This window comes from Cherax quadricarinatus, chromosome 66 (genome assembly GCF_038502225.1).
Source record: "Cherax quadricarinatus isolate ZL_2023a chromosome 66, ASM3850222v1, whole genome shotgun sequence".
Lineage (NCBI taxonomy): Eukaryota > Metazoa > Arthropoda > Malacostraca > Decapoda > Parastacidae > Cherax > Cherax quadricarinatus.
Window position 1 is genome coordinate 4,715,019 of NC_091357.1, and position 22,380 is coordinate 4,737,398.

The 22,380-nt window shown below is 41.6% G+C and overlaps 1 protein-coding gene across 1 annotated transcript in view; it reads left to right on the forward strand.

The window, feature by feature from the left end:
• Window positions 1–22,380, forward strand: part of LOC128704206 (uncharacterized) — a 354,653-nt gene that overhangs the window by 23,263 nt on the left and 309,010 nt on the right. Inside the window, exon 2 of the mRNA XM_070099039.1 lies at window positions 13,683–13,803. Coding sequence (XP_069955140.1) covers window positions 13,690–13,803 — 114 coding nt within the window. The 5' untranslated portion in view covers window positions 13,683–13,689. The remainder of the gene's footprint in view (window positions 1–13,682; window positions 13,804–22,380) is intronic.

A 22,380-nucleotide genomic window follows, 5' to 3' on the forward strand; every position in this document is an offset into this window, starting at 1 on the left:
GTAGAATGAGGGGAGACATGATTGAGGTGTAAAAGAGGAAACTGGGCATAAATATGGTCCTGAGGATACCCCTTCAAGAGAGAATTCGAAATAGTGGATTCAGATTGAACAAGTTTAGATTTAGAAAGGATATAGTTAAGTACTGGTTTGGAAATGAGTAGTCGATGGATGGAACAGTCCGCCTAGTAGGGTTCAAATATAGGTTAGATAAATACACGAGTGAGAACGGTTTGATGTGAGTGGGACTTGCACTTGAGTTAACAGGGTTATCAGTTTTTTTCCTTGGGCAGCTTTGAAAATGGGTTGGGCAAATACTTGTTAGTGGGTTGGGTTCGAGGAGGACCTACCAAGTATGGACCAGTAGTTCTGTTGCAGCAGTGTTCCTCCTCATGTTCTTGATTATAAATTTGATGGTGGGCTCCACATTGGTGTTAAGAACAAAGTGAAAGTTCAGTCTTGTAGGAAAAATAACTCGAGTCGGGTAACCACATGGTAGGCTGGAATGCTCAGTTCCCAGTGTAGATTTGAAGGTTTGCAAAAATTGCTTTGATGTGTGAACCTCTGGTCATTTTAAAACATTGTGCATCTGTTCTTCCTAGCTAAAACGGTAAGTTACTACATGGTTCTACTAGATCCATAAAGTTCTTGATGGGTAAAGTTGTCCTTAACTTGGTTGTGTAGCAGTAGTGTGATGGCTTAGTGAAAGTCCTAGTCCAGAGTAGCTAATCGTTTGTTCATGTTTTGGCTCAGGTGTCACTAGAGTGCTTTAGATGTTTGGCTTATGGTACTACGTAGTGTTAATAGGTGTTTTGAGGGTCTCTTAACTTGTATTGGGAATGTTGATCTCGGGTTGCTTGCAAGCTATGCAGTAGATATTTACATTGATCAGAGTTAAGTATGCGGCAGGCCTGGCTAAGGAATGTCTTGAGTTGCCTAGAGCCATTTGTTCCTGTATGGGTTCAAAGGTTTTTAAGTCTAAAGAACGTAATTAACTTTGGAGTCGTAGTACAAGTCCACCGCGTTGAGAATGGCCATCCCGCCCCCATTTGTCCGCGACGATGACGCACATGTGCATAATGCACACGAAAACAAACTGTGCGAGTTCAAGCGGATTTATGGAGATAGTTAATGATGCATCCACTTGACTTGCGTCTGATAAGGAGGCGTTTACCCTTTCCATACTTGTCCCACGTGATAGGTTATAGAACGGAGATAACAGAGACAACTTAAGGTGATGAGGTTCGTGGAGGGGTGGGGGAGTTTTGGTGGAGTACGGGGAGGGGTGGGGATGTCATGATGGAATGCGTGGAGAGATGTTAGGGTGTTGTGGTGGTGGAATGTGTGGAGGGGTGCTGGTGTTGGGGTGGTTGGGTACAAGTGTGGATAATGAAGGGTGAGGGTGAGACCTAGATGGGGAAAACATTTAGCCTAGAAATACTCGCATGGTCGGGTCTGGTTCAGAATAATGTAACGAAAATGCAACACACTACACCAGTGATAACCTCACATAACTGAAAGTTACCTGGTTAGTTTCTGCAGTCTTGTTGCCAGATGCGAGTTTTTTTTTTTCCAGGTTAAATACAAGTTTTTTTCAGATTTGTCACTAAGCCAACTTAAAATAGAGTAAATAGTATGCACAGGTTTACAGGAAACATCAAGATATTGTTGCTGGGAACCTCGTAACGAATCAACTTGGACGAGAATAGTTTGCATTCTTTCCACCCCTAGTGTTTACCTGGAGAGGGTTTCGAGGGTCAACCCCCCCCCCAGCTCGGTCTGAGACCAGGCCTCGTGGTGGATCAGGGTCTGATCAACCAGGCTGTTACTGCTGGCCGCACTCAAACTGACGTACGTACCACAGCCCGGTTGGTCAGGTACTGACTTAAGGTGCCTGTCCAGTGTCGCCTTGAAGACAGCCAGGGATCTATAGGTAATCCCCCTTATGTATGCTGAGAGGCAGCTGAACAGTCTTGGGGCCCCAGACACATTATGTTGTCTCTGTGTACTCGTGGCGCCCCTGCTTTTCACTGGGGGAAAGTTGCATCTCCTGCCGAGTCTTTTGCTTTCATAGGGAGTTATTTTCGTGTGCAAGTTTGGTACTAATCCCTCTTAGATTTTCCAAGTATATATTATTGTGTATCTCTCTCGCCTGTGTTCCAGGGAATACAGATCAAGGGCCTTCAACCGTTCATAGTAATTTAGGTGCCTTATCGTACTTAGTGTGTCGTGAAAGTTCCTTGTATATTCTCCAGGTCAGCAATTTATCCTGCCTTGAACGGGGCAGTTAGTTTACAGCAGTATTCCAGCCAAGAGAGAACACGCTATTTGAAGAGAATCATCATGGGCTTGGCATCCCTAGTTTTGAAGGTTGTTCTTTTCCATCCTATCACTTTCCTAGTAAACGAGGTAGATACACTGTTGTGGTCTTTGAAGTCGAGATCCTCTTACATAATCACTTCCAGGTCCTTCACATTATTTTTTCGCTCTATTGCATGGTTAGACTTTGTCGTATACCCTGATATAGTTTTAATTTCTTCAAGATTTCCATATCTGAGTAGTTGAAATTTCTCTTCATTGAACTTCATATTGTTTTGAGTGTCCCATTTGAAGATTTGGTTGATGTCCGCTTGGAGTCTTGCGGTGTCATCGATGGAAGTCACTTGCATGACAATCCGGGTGTCATCCGCAAATGAAGACACGGAGCTATGGCTTATATCTCTGTCAGATATGAGGATGAGGAATAGAATGGGAGCGAGTACTGTGCCTTGTGGAACAAGAGCTTTTCACTTTTCACTGTTTTATTTGTCAGGAAGTTAAAGATGCATCTACCAACTTTTCCTGTTATTCCTTTAGCACGCATATTGTGCGCTATTACACCATGGTCACACTTGTCGAAAGCTTTAGCAAAGTCTGTGTATACTACATTTGTATTTTGTTTATCCTCTACAGCATCCAGGACCTTGTAAAGTAAAAGGACACAAGTGCAACTAATGTGACATTTTATTATGGCTACTACTACTACCACTAGTATTGCACCTCACTCTGAGCCTATTTATACCCTGTGTCCATGTCCATGTACACAAGGCTGGCGCCTCCCTGACCACTGCACGATCCTTCAAGCTGAGCTGGTGGCGATTCAGCAGGCATTGTCACATGCCCTACGACATCGACTCCGACCTGTCATACATGTTGATTCCACCTCTGCAATCAATGCCCTCTCCCATCCTCAACCACAGGACAATGTTCACCTCATCACATCGATCCTACGCATAATGACAGCCTTAGAAGTTCAGGGTAACAGATCGACATTGAACTGGATCCCCAGCCATGCTGGCATCCGGGGAAATGAGGCGGCAGATGATGCAGCCAAGGCAGCAACAGACTATCCACATGTTGGGATTACTGTCCCAATCAGCCTACGACAGACCAAACTGGTGGCTGCCAGAGCCATGAAACTTATGGGGGAGGTCTTAGGTGATACCCCATCTCAACAGTGGTACCGAGCAGCGACTCGGGGAGAACCCCCTCCATATGTGATGAATGGTTTTGAAAACCGACAAGTTGAAGAATTGAGACACTTATGCAACACATGGGAATCTTTATTGAAGAAACGTTTCGCCACACAGTGGCTTCATCAGTCCAATACAAATTAGAAATGGGTAAGGAGAGTAGAAGAATGAGGTAATCAGTCCCTCAACCTGGATTCGATGTGTTCAGTCCATCACGAGAGTGATGGACTGAACACATCGAATCCAGGTTGAGGGACTGATTACCTCATTCTTCTACTCTCCTTACCCATTTCTAATTTGTATTGGACTGATGAAGCCACTGTGTGGCGAAACGTTTCTTCAATAAAGATTCCCATGTGTTGCATAAGTGTCTCAACCCCTCCCTATGATAGAAGCTGGTCCAGAGCGCAGTGTACCGCCATCCATCGGCTTTGTTTGGGCTTTCCCACAGCCAAGATGATGGTAGACAAGGCTTAGGAGGAGATGTGCCACTACTGTCAGCACGTTGTCCAGCGGCCCCTAACACTATCTTCTGGAATGCGAAGTTACTGAGACACTCCGCAGGCAACTAGGAGTGATATTCCCTCCCGAAGAGGAACCAGAGATGACTGCGGCCACACTAGTGTACCAGGGAGTCAACGAACCAGACAAGCTGTTACCTGTGATAACGACATATCCTCCTCCTCGCTAGTGTCCATAGTTAGGAGTACATACGGTGTTGTCGCTTATGAGATGCACCAGTTGAACTGACCAGAAGAGTGCCTGAACAGCATATGTCGCATCATTGTAGAAACCTTTCTCCCTCGGGAGCCAGAGACGGGTCATCGCAAGATTAAGACCCGTGCCAGGACTACGGTCTTGGCGAACATTATACATGCATACTGTTTGTAACGGCTTGACAAAGCTCCTGAAGAGCGAAACGTTGCCACAATAAAATGTCACATTAGTTGCATTTGTGTCCTTTTACTTTACATGTCGGTAATTCTACCAACATTATTACAATCCAGGACCTTGTTATAGTGATCCAGTAGCTGGGACAGGCAGGAGCGACCTGCTCTAAACCCGTGTTGCCCTGGGTTGTGTAACTGATGGGTATCTAAGTGGTTGGCGATCTTGCTTCTTAGAACCCTTTCGAAGATTTTTATAGTATGGGATGTTTGTACTATCGGTCTGTAGTTCTTTGCAATTGTTTTACTGCCACCTTTGTAGAGTGAGGCTATGTCTGTTGTTTTTAGTTATTGTGGGATGAACCCTGTCTATGCTTCCTCTCCATAGAATGCTGAAGGCACGCGACAGGGGCTTCTTGCAGTTCTTGATGAACACGGAGTTCCATGAGTCTGGGCCTGGGGCAGAGTGCATGGGCTTGTCATTTATTGCCTTTTCAAAGTCTTGTGGTGGTAGGATAATATCAGAGATTTTTTCGACGACCAAATTTTGGGTCTCCTTCATAAAGAATTAATTTAGATTGTCGACCCTTAGTCTGGGCAGCGGCTCCCTGAACACAGTCGTATTGGGACTTTACTATGTCTCGCTCATTTCTTGGCTGTCATCTGTGTATATCCCATCTCGCCTAAGCAGGGGCCCAATACTGGATGTTTTTCCCTTAGTTTTGGCCCAGAAATACTTTTAATCCTTAACACCACTTGAACTTAGTTATCAAAACATTAGACCTAGTTCCTAAAACCACTACATGAATCTGTTGCCTTTTGACTACCAGCCACATGATGGGTATTGGGTGCATAATACACTCAAGTGATTAATCCTGGTGGCCACTAGTACCAACACCCTGACCGACCAGGCTCTCGACCTGGAGGCCTAGTCAGACAGCCAGATGATGATCCCCGGAACTAGCATTTAACGAGAGCTCGGTGTTCGTTCCTAATTCGGGTCAGGTGACATCTTTTCAGTAACTTGGAAATCTCTAAATTTCTTGTTCTGCGAGATACACTTGCATCGTTGAGCACAGAAGTCAGTCGTTAAAGCATGTTGCATGGGAATGTATATCTAAAACATTGGTACGTCGTGTAAAATGGGTAGTATAACCATATATAAGTTAATCTATGATAGTTACACACTTCTGATTTCGCCATGAATATAGAACCCTTTCATTCATCTTCCCACTCATAATGACATTTAATTGGGAAAAAAACTTAGGGACCATTGTAGTCTCGTTTTGATCATGGTCAATGAGAGATTGAATCGTTTGGAGTTTACTCTCCGAATAGTGGGTTGGTTTTGAATTTTTAGCCACGGTACTAACCATTATTTCCTACTCTCCACATATTGAACACAGTGTGCTGCAGTCCTGAAAATCCAGATGAAGCTCTTTCGCAAAGGAATTTTTTGGGGAAACTGAAGAAATAGTAGCAGTTATCTTGTTGATGGCATTCTCGCGGAGAAGTTGATGAGCGAGACACTTCTGCAACACTGATAGCCAAACTCGATACACCCCTGCTTCTAGTTGGGGGTATTTTTCACCGTCTGCCAATCCTTATGTTCTCGTAGGGAGTAATTTTAATATGTAGATTTAGAACCAAGTTAGTTTAATACATCTGTTATGCACCCCATACCCATCGTATGGGCGGTAATCAAAAGATTAGAGGCACATAATGGGACGGGGCCGCAAACTTTTGATAGTTGAAAAAGGTTGTTGTAATGAGCTGTTTACATATTGAGATTGTGACCATATATTAACGAGTTATTTATGCAGTCATAAATTAAGTCACGCCTGCAAAAAAGTTGTAATGCTTTATTTACAATGAGCCAAGTCGTCCCCCCCCCCCCCTCCCAGTAATTTTGCGTTTATGAATTAGACTCATCTCATAGCGGAAACTCTGGAAATTACCTTAAATCAGTTGTTGATCAGCCGAGCTGTGGTACATACGTTAGGCTGCAGAGAGCAAACACACAACCTGATCGCTCAGGCCAGTAACCAAGTGACCTGGTCTGGGACCGGGCCGCGGGAGCGGTGACCTCTGGAAGCGACTATAGGTAACTTAGGTTCCATTGGGTATAGTTTCAAAGATTTTAGACAACATTACGCTAGACGTTTCTTCTGAATTTTCAAGGACAGGACAAGGGGATTGAAACTTCTCAGCATCCTAATGGTCTACCAGTTTGCCTCTTTAAATGGAGTGTTAAATGTCCAGCCTTAGTCTCAAGTGCCTCATTTATGATCATTAGCCTGACAATTATTTTTTTGAAAGTTGTAGTTATCCAGCTTTTGTTCCTTGTGGTTGTGATGGTGTGATTCTGTAAGATCATCTGATATTTTAGGAGCCTCTAAGGTCCCATACATAACTCTCCGTTCTGTTAAGTGATTGTAATTTGTTATATACGCCGTTCCAGCTCGTAATTCAACATTTTTTGAATGGGTGGATAATACAAGACATTGAAGAATACACCCACTTGCATTTTGAGGGGAAAATGTAGACGTAGGTACGACGTGAGAGCATAACTGCGAAGTTAACATCACGGTAGTAATACCTTTTACAAACTGTACTACTAGCTATACCCAACAGGATACCTGATCCAGGATCATGAGGAAAAATGTGTGGATAGTGTTACCTATAGGTAAGATGTAGTTTGAATATGGTAATGGGTATACAATAAAGACAAGCCGATAAGCAAGACACATGTGCTACAGTTAGGTAACTGTTTCGAAAAGTTTGACCTATACAGTAGACGAAGAAGCCTACTGTGTAGGCGAAACGTTTCTGAATAGTTACCTTACTGTTGCACGTGTGTTTTATCAACATGTAGTCTCTTGCAGAGGTCACCACCTCTACGGCCTGGTCCCAGGCCAGGCCTCCAGGTTGCTGGCCTGATCGATCAGGCTGTTGGTACCCGCCGAGTGTGTAATATATTTTTCGGGCCCTAAAATTCGTTTTTATCAGTGATTTTAGTAGCAGTAGTAGGGAATATTTGTAACAGATTGGCTTCCTGATATAATATTTTTGTGAAAAGGTAAGTCCTTTTGGAGTCGTTGAATGCAGTAGTGTAGGCTCGATCCTACATCCTCTTATATGCTACCTAGCATATTCGAAGGACTTGTTCAATAGATGCAGTGGAAATTAGCCATTAGGCCAGATATTTACAAGATTCTTATCCTTCGGGACTGTAACTCACCTTTAATATGAGTAAAAAGTCAAAATACCGTGGCTGGAGACTAAACTCTCCAATGGAGTTAACGCAGGGTTCCACGTATTTTATCTGGACTTAGGAAGAAGCTGTATGCTGTAGACGGGCTACTCTTGGACGCTCGGGTACAGGTCGCAGGTGCTCTTATAGACTCTGTGATGTACAGATGGCTAATGACTATTTCTTGTCCTGGGGGCCGCGGGGGCTAGTATTACTCAGCAGAGTGGCTCTGGGTCCCGTCTGCAAGTTCCTTTTGTGGAACAGATCGAGAAGTGGGCACGATCTATCTCCACCTCAAGGGGGCCATTATTCACTAATAAAATGATCTTTCCACACCATCAAGAAGATGGTGTAGAAAAACAATGTTTAACTGATTTCCCAATATTCGAAAGTTTGAGGGGGGGTGGGGGAAGGGTCTAAACGTTGAGGGAGAAAGGGGGGGGGGGACTGAAATGATAGTCTCCTGCATGTAGGTTTGCCAAACTTTTAACTCGAAATACCTTAATCGTATGGTTAATTTAATTTAAGAGACTTGGTAGATTAATATTCGGTCTCTTGTATAAATATAAAGTTAAACGAAGCCAAGGCGTAATTTAAGTAACTTTATTAGTATATATGCGACAAGCTTATACATGACATGTCAGTGGAGTAGCATTCACCTTACCTCTGGACACTTGGTGATAAAGTAGCTCTCAAACAACGAGGGGTCGCGGGTCTGACCTCGTGATTACGTCTGGACCATATTAGTCTTCTACTTCAGTGACCCTTTGTTCCAGTCACCTTGCGTTGGATTAGACTACTCTTGAGTTGAGCCTGAATTTCTTCCATTGACTGTAATAGTATGGCCCCTTCGGATTTATCTCTTCACCATGAATATAATAGTAAAAAAAAAAAAAAACTATCCCTCGTCGTACTCTGCTACATGAACCCTCTAAGCCATATATTGTCCACAGACTGGAATAAGCTTGTATATAGTGAAATGTATGTATTACGTTTCCATACCAATTTAAAATGCATCACTACAGCACCTTAGTTGAAGCAAATAAGCAGTTAATAAAATATAAACTGTAATATACAGTAAAAATAATGTAAAAATAAAAACCATGGTTGAAGCAAGTCTAAGCGTAAACCTTGAGGAGAGTGTAAATACGGTGAGGCAGCAGAGTCAACACACTAATTAACCTTAATGCTATTGCCTTCACTGTTCTTTCCCATATTTTATTAGTTAATTTTAAGATTAGCATCAATGAAGTTTAATATATACAATATTACTGTTGTGTATAACGGTTAAATTCCCAGGTCTTTAATTACCATTAACTGTGGTTATATATCGTGTTAAGATGACACTTGATTTTTGTGACATTACTGTGTGATTTACACACACACACACACACACACACACACACACACACACACACACACACACACACACACACACACACACACACACACACACACACTCACACTCACTCACTCACACTCGCGCACACTGTCAACCAATCACCATCGTCAAAAGCTGTTATTCCATTCATTGAAACAGTCTTTACTCTTTTGTTTACTACGTCTCGGTTAAGATACTACTACTGCCCAACAACGTGTTGGGAAACTTTCTTTGGCATCATAAAATGAGAGCAACCGAGCGATTGCACATACCCCCCCACACGCCAAATATAGTATATGCATACACATATGCACACGTGGCATATGTATACAATATGCTGCAGAGCACAGGGAGAGAAGGTACAGTATGCAGCCTTGGAGATTGTTGCGCAATGGAGTCCTATTTGCAGTATGAATATTTACTGTTGGGGAGGAAGACTAAGTTGACTGGAGGACTTGGCTCAACCACAAGTCGGTGACTTTGTAAACACACAAGTGTCAATGTGCCTGTAGATTTCAATACTTATTTTAGGGATTAATATTTATTACAAGTACATGCTACAACTTATATAGACTAGCTGACACCAGTGACATACTATATAGACAGCCCCTGGTTTTGCAGAGCACTACGGGCAACTTGGGTTAATTTTGTTCTCAGGATGCGACCCACACCAGCCGGCTAACACCTGTTTTGCTGCTAGGTGACCAGGGACATCAGTTGTCTTAAGGAAACACGCCCAATGTTTCCACTCGTACCGTGAAACGAACCGTGGACACTCATTGTGTGAGCTAAGTGCTCTACCAATCGAGTTAAGGGGCACCATTAAAGCAAACTGGCTTTTTATTCACTAACCAGGCTATATTACCCTCAGCCCAGTCATTATTGTTGCCATTTGTTTCCATTTTCCTCCTTGGGTCCAGACTTACGAGATTCCATGTGTAGACGGACGACAGGGCTTAGGTAATGTTCGTCAGGAAACAGGACAAGTGTCTCCTGACACAGGTCTTAGTCAGATGATGACCCCGCCATTGAAGCTTTTTGGTCATTTGACCGAGGCCTTCCGCGGACTTACCGGTCCACCCCTTTAAAAATTATGGTCAGTTATAACCATTTAAATTGAACTGAAGGGGCTTCGTTCTCTTTTATACGCTTATAAAGTCGGGAGTGGACTTGATAGTGACACAGGTTTCGTATATTTCACAATGCGGTTTAATTTTTCTTGTGTGGGTCATGTGTTGCAGCCATTGTTGTGATTTACCCCTCAGTCACTCCAATAGTTGCAGCCGTTGTGATTTGCTCGTCATCCCTTACTGACCCAGTAGTTATAACCAATGTTGACTCAACCTTTGAACTTTATTGACGCTCCAGTGGTTGCTAGGTCTGCAGCTAAAATGTATTACTAACTGGACATATTCTAGATGTATTCAATTGTTGTATAGATTACTGGGACATACCTGGTTTACCTGGAGTTTACGTGGAGAGGGTTTCGGGGGTCAACGCCCCCGCGGCTCGGTCTGAGACCAGGCCTCATGGTGGCTAAGGGTCTGATCAACCAGGCTGTTACTGCTGGCCGCATGCAAGCTGACGTACGAACCACAGCCCAGTTGGTCAGGTCCTGACTTTAGGTGCCTGTCCAGTGCCTTCTTGAAGACAGCCAAGGGTCTATTGGTAATCCCCCTTGTGTATACTGGGAGGCAGTTGAACAGTCTTAGGCCCCGGACACTTATTGTGTTGTCTCTCAATGTACTCGTGGCGCCCCTGCTTTTCATCGGGGGATTGTTGCATTTTCTCCCGAGTCTTTTGCATTCATAGGGAGTGATTTTCGTGTGCAGGTTTGGTACCAATCCCTCCAGGACCTTCCAAGTGTATATTATCAAGTATATATCTCGCCTGCGTTCCAGGGAATACAGATCAAGGACCTTCAACCGTTCCTGGTAATTTAGGTTCCGTATCGTACTTGTGTGTGCCGTGAAAGTTCTTTGTACACTCTCCAGGTCTGCAACGTCGCCAGCCTTGAAGGGGGCCGTTAGTGTACAGTAGTATTCCAGCCTAGAGAGCACAAGCGATTTGAAGAGAATCATCATGGGATTGGCGTCCCTAGTTTTGAAGGTTCTCATTATCTATGGAGGGTATTTTAGTTGCATTCCCTCCAATGGGAGGTGGTCAATTTGTTGCTAAAGGGCTCTTGATCGAAGGCACTCCTAGCTTCCCTCAACTTTAAACCTGTTGTCCTCCCATTTCCAGGTGATGTAGTTAGTTTAGTTCAAGTTTTTTTGTTCCTTTCCTTAAGGTAAGTGGGAACATAGTTGTTTTAATCACTGCCGCTCCTTCGGCGCTGCCGGGTTCAGACCAGACCGCGTAAATTATCAGGGAAAATATTACTAGAAAAAGAATTAAGAAACAGGAAAGCAAACTGTAGTGAATGTTTAAAGTGTGTAATTTGCCTGTCATCTTGCATGTGTACAAGACAAGTTGCTACGAGAATCTTGGCAAACGTTTGACAGTTAGGATGGGATGGGGGGGGGGGTAAGCGAAATCTTAGGGCGGGAGATATTTCAATGCTGTGGATTAATAATAACCTTGGGTAGCTTGGTAACGCTGCAGATTGTTCATGTGATGCAGGCGTGGCACAGGAGTTTTTATCAGACTGCGTTAGTCTGCTACCAACCGGTTTTATCTTCATCTTACGAGTTGGTGGTCTTGGAGGACGTGGAGTACATTCTTACAGATTGACTTTGTTTTTATTTCGGCACGCACTATTTTTAATACATCCCAACGCAGTGAATTGTAGGGAGGCATGTGTGTATACACAGGCGCGTGTTTATATGTATCCCCTTGGTGTATCTATATATACGCACTGCTGGCATGTACATTTGTATACTGTAATGTGTGCATTGTATACACTGAAGTGTGTATATCTGGGTGTTTCGTTCACTCTAGCACCACTAGTGATAATCCTTCCAAGTTAACTTACTTCCTGGTTTTGTCGACCTCACTACCAAACCGATAACGGCAGTTTTGTTTAATTTACTTACTTGTGGTTAGATAAACAATATAGTTTAAAGTGTAAAAAGAAGCCCTGTTGCTAATTCTAATGCATGACTCAGTTGCTATGGTTATCAGCCGAGGCCTACTGTCAGAAGCAGATCTGCAAGTAGGACTCTTGCTTCAATTCATCAGCGTATGTAATTTGTGATAGTATTATTGATTTAACCAGAAATTTCTTTTTGAATTGTTTATTTAAATTTATTTGAGTTAGAGATTAATAATAATGAGCTGGGGGGGGCGGCTTTGGCTTAAGATATGTGATATTAATTGAATACAACTTCGATGGACGGTTGAAATGCTCTGTGTTCGCAGAGATAATTTGAGCAGGTTATGAAACTTTAGTGTAACTGCATGTCTTCACAAAACATTTAGATATGTATTTATTTAATCAAGACATTTAGTAGCATTTGTATTGACTGTGGTTTATTTCTTAACATTATAATACCAGGCAGTATTAATCTCAATTATCTTTCACTGATCCTAGGAATATCAAAGCTCCTTCCTTATATTATGAATATTGGTGGTGTTAGGACAGCCCAAAATATTTCTCTAAGAGTTATTTTGCATTACCTGGAGGTTATTCCGGGGATCAACGCCCCCGCGGCCCGGTCCACGACCAGGCCTCCCGATGGATCAGGGCCTGATCAACTAGGCTGTTACTGCTGGCCGCACGCAGTCCGACGTACGAGCCACAGCCCGGCTGATCCGGCACTGACTTTAGGTATCTGTCCAGCTCTCTCTTGAAGGCAGCCAGGGGTTTATTGGCAATTCCCCTAATGCTTGATGGGAGGCTGTTGAACAGTTTTGGGCCCCGGACACTTATGGTGTTTTCTCTTAGTGTACCAATGGCGCCCCTACTTTTTATTGGCGGCATTTTGCATCGCCTGCCCAGTCTTTTACTTTCGTAGGGAGTGATTTCTGTGTGCAGATTTGGGACCATTCCTTCCAAGATTTTCCAAGTGTAGATTATGATATATCTCTCCCTCCTGCGTTCGTTCCAAGGACTGGAGAGAATTTCCTTAAGCTTAAGGTAACATTACTAAGGGCACAGTATAATCGGTTAAGGATCTAATATAGGCTACGTAACATCATATTCGTTGTTCTTATATTAGCACCTTCGTTGGGGTTGTCAGTAATAGCTCACGAGAGCAAAGTTTATCTTTGCATTTTTTTTTTTTTAGTTTACTGATAAGTACGTTTGCACCAAAATATTTAAGATTTAACAGCTGATGGTTTTTCACACTGCAGACAGAGGTAAAGTAAGGTTGGTCAGGAAGCAGGAAAAGTGTTTCCTGACGCGGGTCTTAGTCATATGATGACCCTCCTCTGGACCTTTGTGTCATCTGTAAACACAGATAGGTGAGGTATGTTTGCTTGTCGATATCTTAGTTTTCGATGAAGAATATAATGAGGCCTAGTAAATTACATATTACTTGGTCTACATTAAGAATAAGTCATTTTCTTATGCCCTATTACATGGATCATGTCATGTAACTACTGTGTTAGCTATATATATGTTAAGTGAGGTAGGTAGTGCATTTAGAAGAGCATTAAGACATGACTGAGTATGGGTGATTGTGTTGAATAAGAAGTTTGTGTTGCAGGTAGAGAATGGTGGAGTCGTGGGAGTACCCCCCGGCCCAGGGGCTTTACGATCCATCCAACGAGACCGCTGCTTGTGGCGTTGGCTTCATTGTCAACATAGATGGCGTCGCCTCGGCTAAGGTATGTGCCCATAGTACCTCACATAACACTATAATTCAAGTAATGTGCGCGTCTTAACACTATGCTTTACTACTGAAATGTAAAGACAGTTATACTGTATTTTACAGAATAGCTGGGGCGTTCGCAAATGACTAGGGAAAAGTTTCCAGTTTTAATGTAGCCTATTATCGTAGAGTACAGATTTGAGGTCAATAGCTCCGGAATTTTCCAGGTGTAAATTAAAGCATTCCCAGCAATTTAAGTGCTTTATTTTATTTTTACAGACGGTGAAAGTACAGTCATTAGTCTGGCATCTCTAGTTATACAGTCTATCACTTTTCTTGCGGTTGTACTCATCTAATTGTGGTTGCAGGGGTCAAGACTCGACTCCTGGCCCCGCCTCTTCACTGACCGCTACTGGGTCCTCCCTCTCCCTGCTCCATGAGCTTTATCATATTTCGTCTTAAAACTACGTATGGTTCCTGCCTCCACTGCATCACTTCCCAGACTATTCCACTTCCTAACAACTCTTTGGCTGAAGAAATACTTCTTAACATCGCTTTGACTCATCTGAGTCTTCAACCTCCAATTGTGACCCCTTGTTTGTGTCCCCCATCTCTGGAACATCCTGTCTGTCCACCTTATCTATTCCACGCATTGTTTTGTATGTCATGTCTCCCCTGACCCTCCTGTCCTCCAGTGTCATCAGACCGATTTTCCTTAACCTTTCTTCGTAGGACATTCCCCTTAGCTCTGCAACCAACCTTGTTGCAAACCTTTGCACTTTCTCTAATTTCTTGACGTGCTTTTGATAGTAAAGCTGTTGTAACTTTTGAACGTGAAATCTGCATGATTATTATAAAGTGCCTCGCATTCCTCTGCTTCGGTGTGTTCTCGTTGCACATCACATTGTTTCATATGGCATAGTGGAAGACTTCATTTTTATCAGCTTGGACATTTTTCCTCAAATAGATGCCGCCCATACATTTTTCTCCCTTTCATGTCCAATTAAAGGTCTAAAAAGAAAAATGAAAAATACTTCCTTATAAATGATCTCCTCACAAGAGCTTTTACAGAAATCCTCATTTAGAGATTTCTTTGACAGCTGAGTCTATGCCTCAGTACAGTTTGTATAGATGCGAGAGTAAAGTCTCTGTGAGTAGGTCTCTGTGAAAGAGAGTTGCAGAGAACTGTTAAATTAATCTAGTGATATGGTGGAGGTGCTTGGAATAAGTGAAAACCAAAAGTCTTTGTAAGTGTCTTCGCGTGCGTACAAACTACCAGCAGCTGCTGCAGAGGAATTCACTAAACTAGATACAGAAGACATGCCTCAAAAATGTATATCCAACTCGTTCCAATTTACAACCACGAGAATGGTATGCATTTGATGCACAGCTTAAGAATGGATATTATAAGGCGCAGAGGCTAGAAGTCAGTGATGACTATCAAAGTAGTCTGAGATGGCCAGGAGCTTGAGTATCAACTTCCTGCAAACACAACTCAGAAAGTGCACTATCTTCTCGCGCCTCCGCCGGCTCCGCTGAGTAGATTGACAAAATTTCGTCAGTTTTGTCCACTATTAAACTTCGGACAAAGCACTACCAGGAGTCATTTTGTGAACAATGGTGTAGCCTCAAGAGTAGCGTGTTGGCAGACAATGGGTGTGGTGGTTCATGGTGTGCCCACGTGAACACTGGTTTCCCTCAGGCCACAACCACCCAAGCAACAGAGGGTTCTTTCTACGCTCTTGAATTTACAGCTGATATCCTACTTCAGGTCACTTGAAATTTCAAGACTAGTGTTTGCAATCCTTTCCCAAGATTCCACCCATATTAGTGCGTGCCTATGGGCACCTATTTGCTGCTGGGTAAACAGGTGTAAAATAACAGAAAAATGTCAGTACTGTGGCTGGAACAAGTCACAAATAACCCACACTTAGGAAAGCACTTAGGACGATATTTCGGCCCATCTTGAACCATTTCACATCACTTAGCAAGAAATAGCAAAAAATACAAGAAATAACCAATGTCTCCACCCTCCCAAACATTGAGCTCGGGCCTTGTAATTATGAACCCAAAGACGCTGATACGGGTCATCCCATGGGGTAATCTTAGGGACATAAAACATCATGCAAGGAACCTAAATATACATAACATAGGCGTTCCACCCTCGTGCAGCAAGGACATTTTTTTTTCCACCTGGTGAAGGTGGGTATTGGCCAAACTAGACGAAACTTGGCGCCTCCTGCACTGTTTGGCAACGCTGTAGATGTGCCGACAACCCTTCTGCCTCGTCTCTCAAGAGAGCAAAAAGGATATTTTCCAGCTGCTATTTTCCTCTGCTGCTGCCGGCAAGGACATAATCTGTTTTGATCCAGATTAGTTCGCCTCGCAGCAAGACTCTCGGAACTAAAATGAGAACAAACCTAGTGAAGGTAATACAGTTGTAGAGATGAGAATAATTATTAACTACATTTTCTTCCAGAGATGCCGCCACATTGTCAGCAGGAAAACTTTTGTCGCTAGGCGCACAAACAGTCTTACAATGATTGTCCCGACTGTGGCCCATTGTTTAAGAAAAATAGTTTATTTCCGAGTTGCATATACATGTAAACTAAACTTTTAAAAATAAAAATATGGTTTTAACTTAATGTTCGGCAGCCGAATAATTGCATCATGTTTTTGTAATTTTTTTACAAAATAACTATACATGCAGAGTTTTGAAAGTTACTAACATAAGGGTGGTTTAAAGTTAAAACGATAAAAATTCAAATGGTGATTCCTTAAGAGATGATTTCAGTCCTGACCGATTATAGATCTAACCAAGTTAGACCAAATGTTCACTAATTATCTGGCCTTAAAAATTCAAGACAATTAAATCATTTGCTGATTCCTGGTGTACACTGGAAAACATTATGAGTAGTTCGACATATTGTAATACCCTCCGCCTCTTGTCAAAAATGCTGTTAGACGAATCAGAAGCGACTATAAAGCTTCAATCAAACCAGTTGAGGGTGATGTACTTGAGTGTATTCACTTACAAAACCTTTATTGAAACCCTTTCCGCCCTTTGATATTTTGTCAGTTTTAAATTGAGGGACAAACTTCTTTAGTAAAGGTATCCTAAGTGAATGCATTAATGTGCTCATTTCCCTCTAAGTGGTCACCAGTCATTTACCTTCTCACAACCAGCCACCTTAACTTTAGGATCCCTCAAGATAGAGGCTCATGTCCATGCGGTGACGATATTCTTTTTTTTCGAAGTCTACCAGAAAATGGACATTAAATTACTCGAAAAATGCATTTTGTCTAGGTACTTTGCAGTGCCTTGAGTTTGCTTCTATACCCTCTGGCTGTATAAAATTCTAGAAGAACGGGAAAGGACTCGATAATGGTTTTAATCATGACCCTAATTTGTAAACGGGTGGACCTGTAATCCAGTGGAAGTTTGTCCCTGTGACCAAAAGTTTCTGCTGCGGGTCATAATGACTAAGACCCGCGTCAGGACACGCTTGTCCTGTTTCCTGACAAATGTACCTAAGAAAGACCTCATTGAGACCGAGGCAGATATATCTTGTACCCTTAGTAATTTTTGTGATGTGAACTTGGACCCATGACTTTATTTATTGTGCCATGTGGTAGTGGAGCCTGGCATTCGTCGATCAGGTGGTTGAGATCTCGTCTGCCAGTTCTTTGGTGAAATAGACTGAGAATCACTGCCAGATTGTTCGTACAGCCTATAATCGTCTCGGGGATCATTCTCTGGTTAATAGACGGTGTAGGACTAGGCGTATCGATTTGCATTATGCAGTCCTCCGACACAGCACAGGATGGGGAGCTTCAGAGAAACCGAACATGAACTAGAAAATTCTGGGGCTTTTCCCCCTCTAGTTTCATTCAGATAGTTTCCTTAGGCTCGTTGAGAAATGTTCCTGGAGGTTACCTGGAGATTATTCCGGGGATTAACGCCCCCGCGGCCCGGTCCATGACCGAGAGAGTTGGTCTATAAATCTTTAGTCAGTCCAATAATCCAGAGTTAATGCCTGTTAATTCTTAAGCATCCAAAGAATTACCTCTTAAAAGTTATTTTAAAATGCTGAAGTAACTAAATTACAGCATGAATGGTAAAGATCCTTTTTATATTTAAAACATGGTGCTATAGTTATAGCAGAATGTCTTAAATAAAATTTTACTCGGCGCATCGTGTTTTTTTTTTTACGATATTTGTTAATCTTCCCCGATTGATTAAAAGCCAAGTCCTTCCTTAGCAAACGGATGATGTACACTCCTTGTGTTAAATAACCCACAAGTATCATAACAAAAGGGGGGTAGGATAAAATCCAAGCAATCGCAAGGAAAAAGAGTTAAAATGTTTTTATAAAACCAGTCTCTTCACCTTGAGTGCTTACGTTGATTTAAGTGGCGTCTAAGCGTGGAATGTGTTGTGGCATAGCTTGGCTTCAACGGGTACAGTTGAAGCCACGCTGTGCCGCAATATATATTGACCAGGACACCGTCCTATCTAGTGACATAGCCATTGTCTAGATTATTGGACCAATTGAATATAACCATTATCTACACAACCTGACCATGTAACAATAGACATTTACTGTAATCGAGAAAGATGAATCATTTACGAACTTACAGCTAAGCCTGATTACTGCAACTTTTTTTTTTCACGTTCTGGTCCCGTGCACTAACGTGGAATGTATAGATTAAAAAGGGAATTTCATGAATGTCGCAAAATAACAATAGCGTGACTGATCAGGCAGCCATTGCCTAGTTGAGTGCACGCACTCCAAGAGCAGTAGTGTTAAGAATGTTGTCCTGAAAGTCCAGGTAAAAGTGAGTTAACTTTAACATTAAACTCCTTGAAGATTGGATCATAATGCCGTGGCTGGAATAATATACTAATAGCTCAAACTAAAGAGGGAACTTCAAACGACGTTTCGGTCTGTCCTGTACCATTGATAATTGTTCATAACTGGTCGAAATGTTTAAAGTTTTATTCCGAATTGTGAGTTATTCTGTCAACGAATCATGGGCAGTTGTATGTGTGCTTACGCCATTTAAAAAACTGGTGTTAAATTTGTCTCTATTATGGATGTAGGAAAAATAAGCGTTACAACATATTGATAGATTTTATGGAACCAATATAACTATACCTTCACCTGAAATGGTGACAAATCAGCCAGAGTATGGTGGCTAAACAGATCTGTGGGTCGCTGGCAGCAATAGTCCGAGAGAGCAAACAGGCACTCGTTCAGTCTGGCGCGAGTCCAGGCTTAGAGTAGAACAGCTCTGGTTTCCAGTCACAGGTATGCGCTGAATATAATATACAAGGAACGAGAGCACTGAAATAAGTTTGACTAGATGTTTTGGAAATCACGACAGCTGATTATATTTAAATATGTCGACGAATCGAAAAGAGTGTATAAAAAATTAACTGGTTTATTATTATTATTGAAGGTCTGAGCCCCCTAAGGTGTATATGTATATATATCACTCGTGTAATCAGATTTCATTAGATGGGAAAGGGCAACTCTGATTTCTTTGATGAAGATCCCTTCTCAGCATCAAAGTACCCCCACTTGACATGAAAGGTTGAGCTGGTGCGGTATTAACATAGTTTGGATAGAGGAATGACCATGAAGTGTGTTTATGGTAAGAAAGTTGGTGACTAAGGTCCTCTTGTATTCAAGTGGAGGGTTAGGACACGTGCAGCACCTTGGTATCTTTACTGACGAGAACAGTAAAAATATCAATTTACTGCACATGCCTGAGAGGTGATGGGTTGGTGTTGTAGCCGGTAGTGGATAGTGTGGAGTGTGCATGACGCGTTCATAAACTTGCATGAAAATCAGTATTTTATTTTCAAAATTCTGAGCTATATTTCACTAGTTGTAAAAGTACATATGAAAAGTTAATTAAAATCTAAAAGTTTAGCCACTTTTTTCTAAATGTGGATAGAGCACTATAAGTCTGGAGAAAGAATACCGCTCACATGTGAATTATTTCAGAAAGTAATGTAATAGGTTACAGAATTATGGTGCAAGTGTTTGAGCAGGACCTGCCATTTTACCAAACAGAGCCATACATTGAGTCTGGAACATCATGAAATGAATAAATTTGATTTTAAATAGTAATAAATAAGGCTTATCTCGAATAGTTTGGGTAGATTTACAACTGACCTGTCGTCTTTGTACTATGTTTTAGGACGCTACTAAGAGAAAAGTCAACCAGAAGTTAGAAATAAGACAGCTTTACTTGTATGTAGTACGGAATACAATTGAAATAGATTTTCATGACATAATGAAACTACAGAAAGCCCCTTGTTATGCCGAGTATTGCGGGCAGCGTTAAAATTAAATTGTTACTACTAACCACTGTTTCAAATAGGCTAGTTTACTAGAAAATTATGGTTAGTAGTCTGACATTTCATGTACTGTACGAAATTGGTATATGATTTATGATATTTTGAGACTGTGTGTAACAATTTGGGTACAATATTTGAAGCTTATGTAATGGTGAATACTGAGGTAGAACATATTTTACATTATTACATGTGCAGAAATATTGTTGATAGAGAACATTAGTATGATTGCTAATGTGATTTGGGACAACGGAGTTGCAGTTGATAGAGAGGTTTTAACGTATGAATCTACGCAGGGTTTAGGTCAGATTTACTAGATGCTTTTTAACTAATTTTGAACCAGGTGACTGAGGGGATGCTTCATTTTTTGCATCTTCTGAAAGGACCTTCCAGATTTTAGGGCCCTTTATTTATATGGAGTACCTACATAGGTTGAATCGAACACGTAGTGTGAGAAGTATTTTGTTTTGTCACTGTTCTGTTACGGCTCTGTAAGAAGAGTCCGAACCCTGGGTTGAAGTATGTATATAAAATGCGCATTAATAAGTTGTATATTGAATTAATTGTAACTTTGAAATAGTGGACGTATGTGTTGCCTGAAACCTGAGAAGGTGATTCTTCTAACAGCGGATTTCTACAGAGTAACATTAGGCTGTAATAGATCCCCCTAGCACAGATACTGTGACTAAGGTGGGATAGATTAGAGAGTAGTACAGTGAGTGATGTGCAGCAAATGTATTATTGATAGCTCAGTTATTAACATTTTTCGTAGATGTTGAATGCGAGTGTCGAATTTTATGTTGTAACCAAGGTGCATCCCGAAGAATTTTACTTAGTTTTGTCTTCTGTGTGAATTATTTTTGTTAAAATGAGTATGTTTAGCTTTATTCCAAACTTGTAAAAGGTTTTACCAGTAATGAGTAAAAATTGTTGTCCTAATGGTGGTAAAAATCTTTGAGCTAGTTGACTGTTGAGGCTAACAAGATCTGGGTAAGGAGAGACAGCTAAGGCCAGGTGAGGTGAGAAGAAAGTCAGCATCAGGTCAGGGCAAGTGTTAGAAAGGCAAAGCATTTGACGATTTATTGGGAAAGGCAAACATCCTCATCGATAAAACCGGTACTAAGATTTAGTAACGTGAGTAAAAAAAGATTAAGGCGACCTCTGTGAAGGCTAGAAGAGAGAGTTTTGGCAGTGCACCAACATCGCTGTATATCAAGGTTTCTTTAATACTAAGAGGATATTTGTGTTTAAACCTCGTAGTATTTTGGTTTATGATAATGGTTATGTGAATTTTAACTCCTCCTCCTCCCTTGCGTACCGACTCAGGCCAGGCCTCCTAAATTGGAAAAGTAATTCTAAAACATTTGTAAGTGTGTACCACTAAAAATACCACAATAAAGGTAGGGCTATATGAAATTATTAAGATTTGCCTGTCATTGTACATACGAGAAGAGTCCATCAGATCTTAGTGTAAAAGGTTAACAGGGTGTCTACCAACATTAAACTTAACCTGTGTTAACATAGATTTAGAGTACAGTGGAGTTTTGCTATATAACAGTTAAGGGCGATCCATTATATGACTTCTTGAGAATTTATCATATGAAAGATGTTAAGTTTAATGACTGCTCTCTCGTCGCACATTTCATTAATGTCACCCTATCAACAGTGACAGAGATGGTAATAGTAAAAGTAAACGCTTAAGAAATGTTAATGCCATAGGTGTCCTCGACCAGACAGAACTTTAGAAGTGTTGCTAAATAAAGTTTTGAAACCTATTGCTGTTGTTCATTTTATTCCCATGTATTTTTGGAAGATTATTGTGTACCGTCTTTGCGATAAAAATGGCTGTCGTAAATTACGTTAATGGTATATAATGACGACATATTAAAGAATAAGACAAGTCACCTGGGTATCATTGAGGAAAAGTTTCGCTTGCACAGCAGAATTTTATCTAATAGAGACTGACTTTTATACTGGAGACAGTGCCAGTGAGGAGTTAGTATTTTTATACTGGAGACAGTGCCAGTGAGGAGTTAGTATTTTTATACTGGAGACAGTGGCAGTGAGGAGGTAGTATTTTTATACTGGAGACAGTGCCAGTGAGGAGGTAGTATTTTTATACTGGAGACAGTGGCAGTGAGGAGGTAGTATTTTTATACTGAGACAGTGCCAGTGAGGAGGTACAACTGTCTGACTTGATAAAAGCCCACTATGTGGACGAAACCT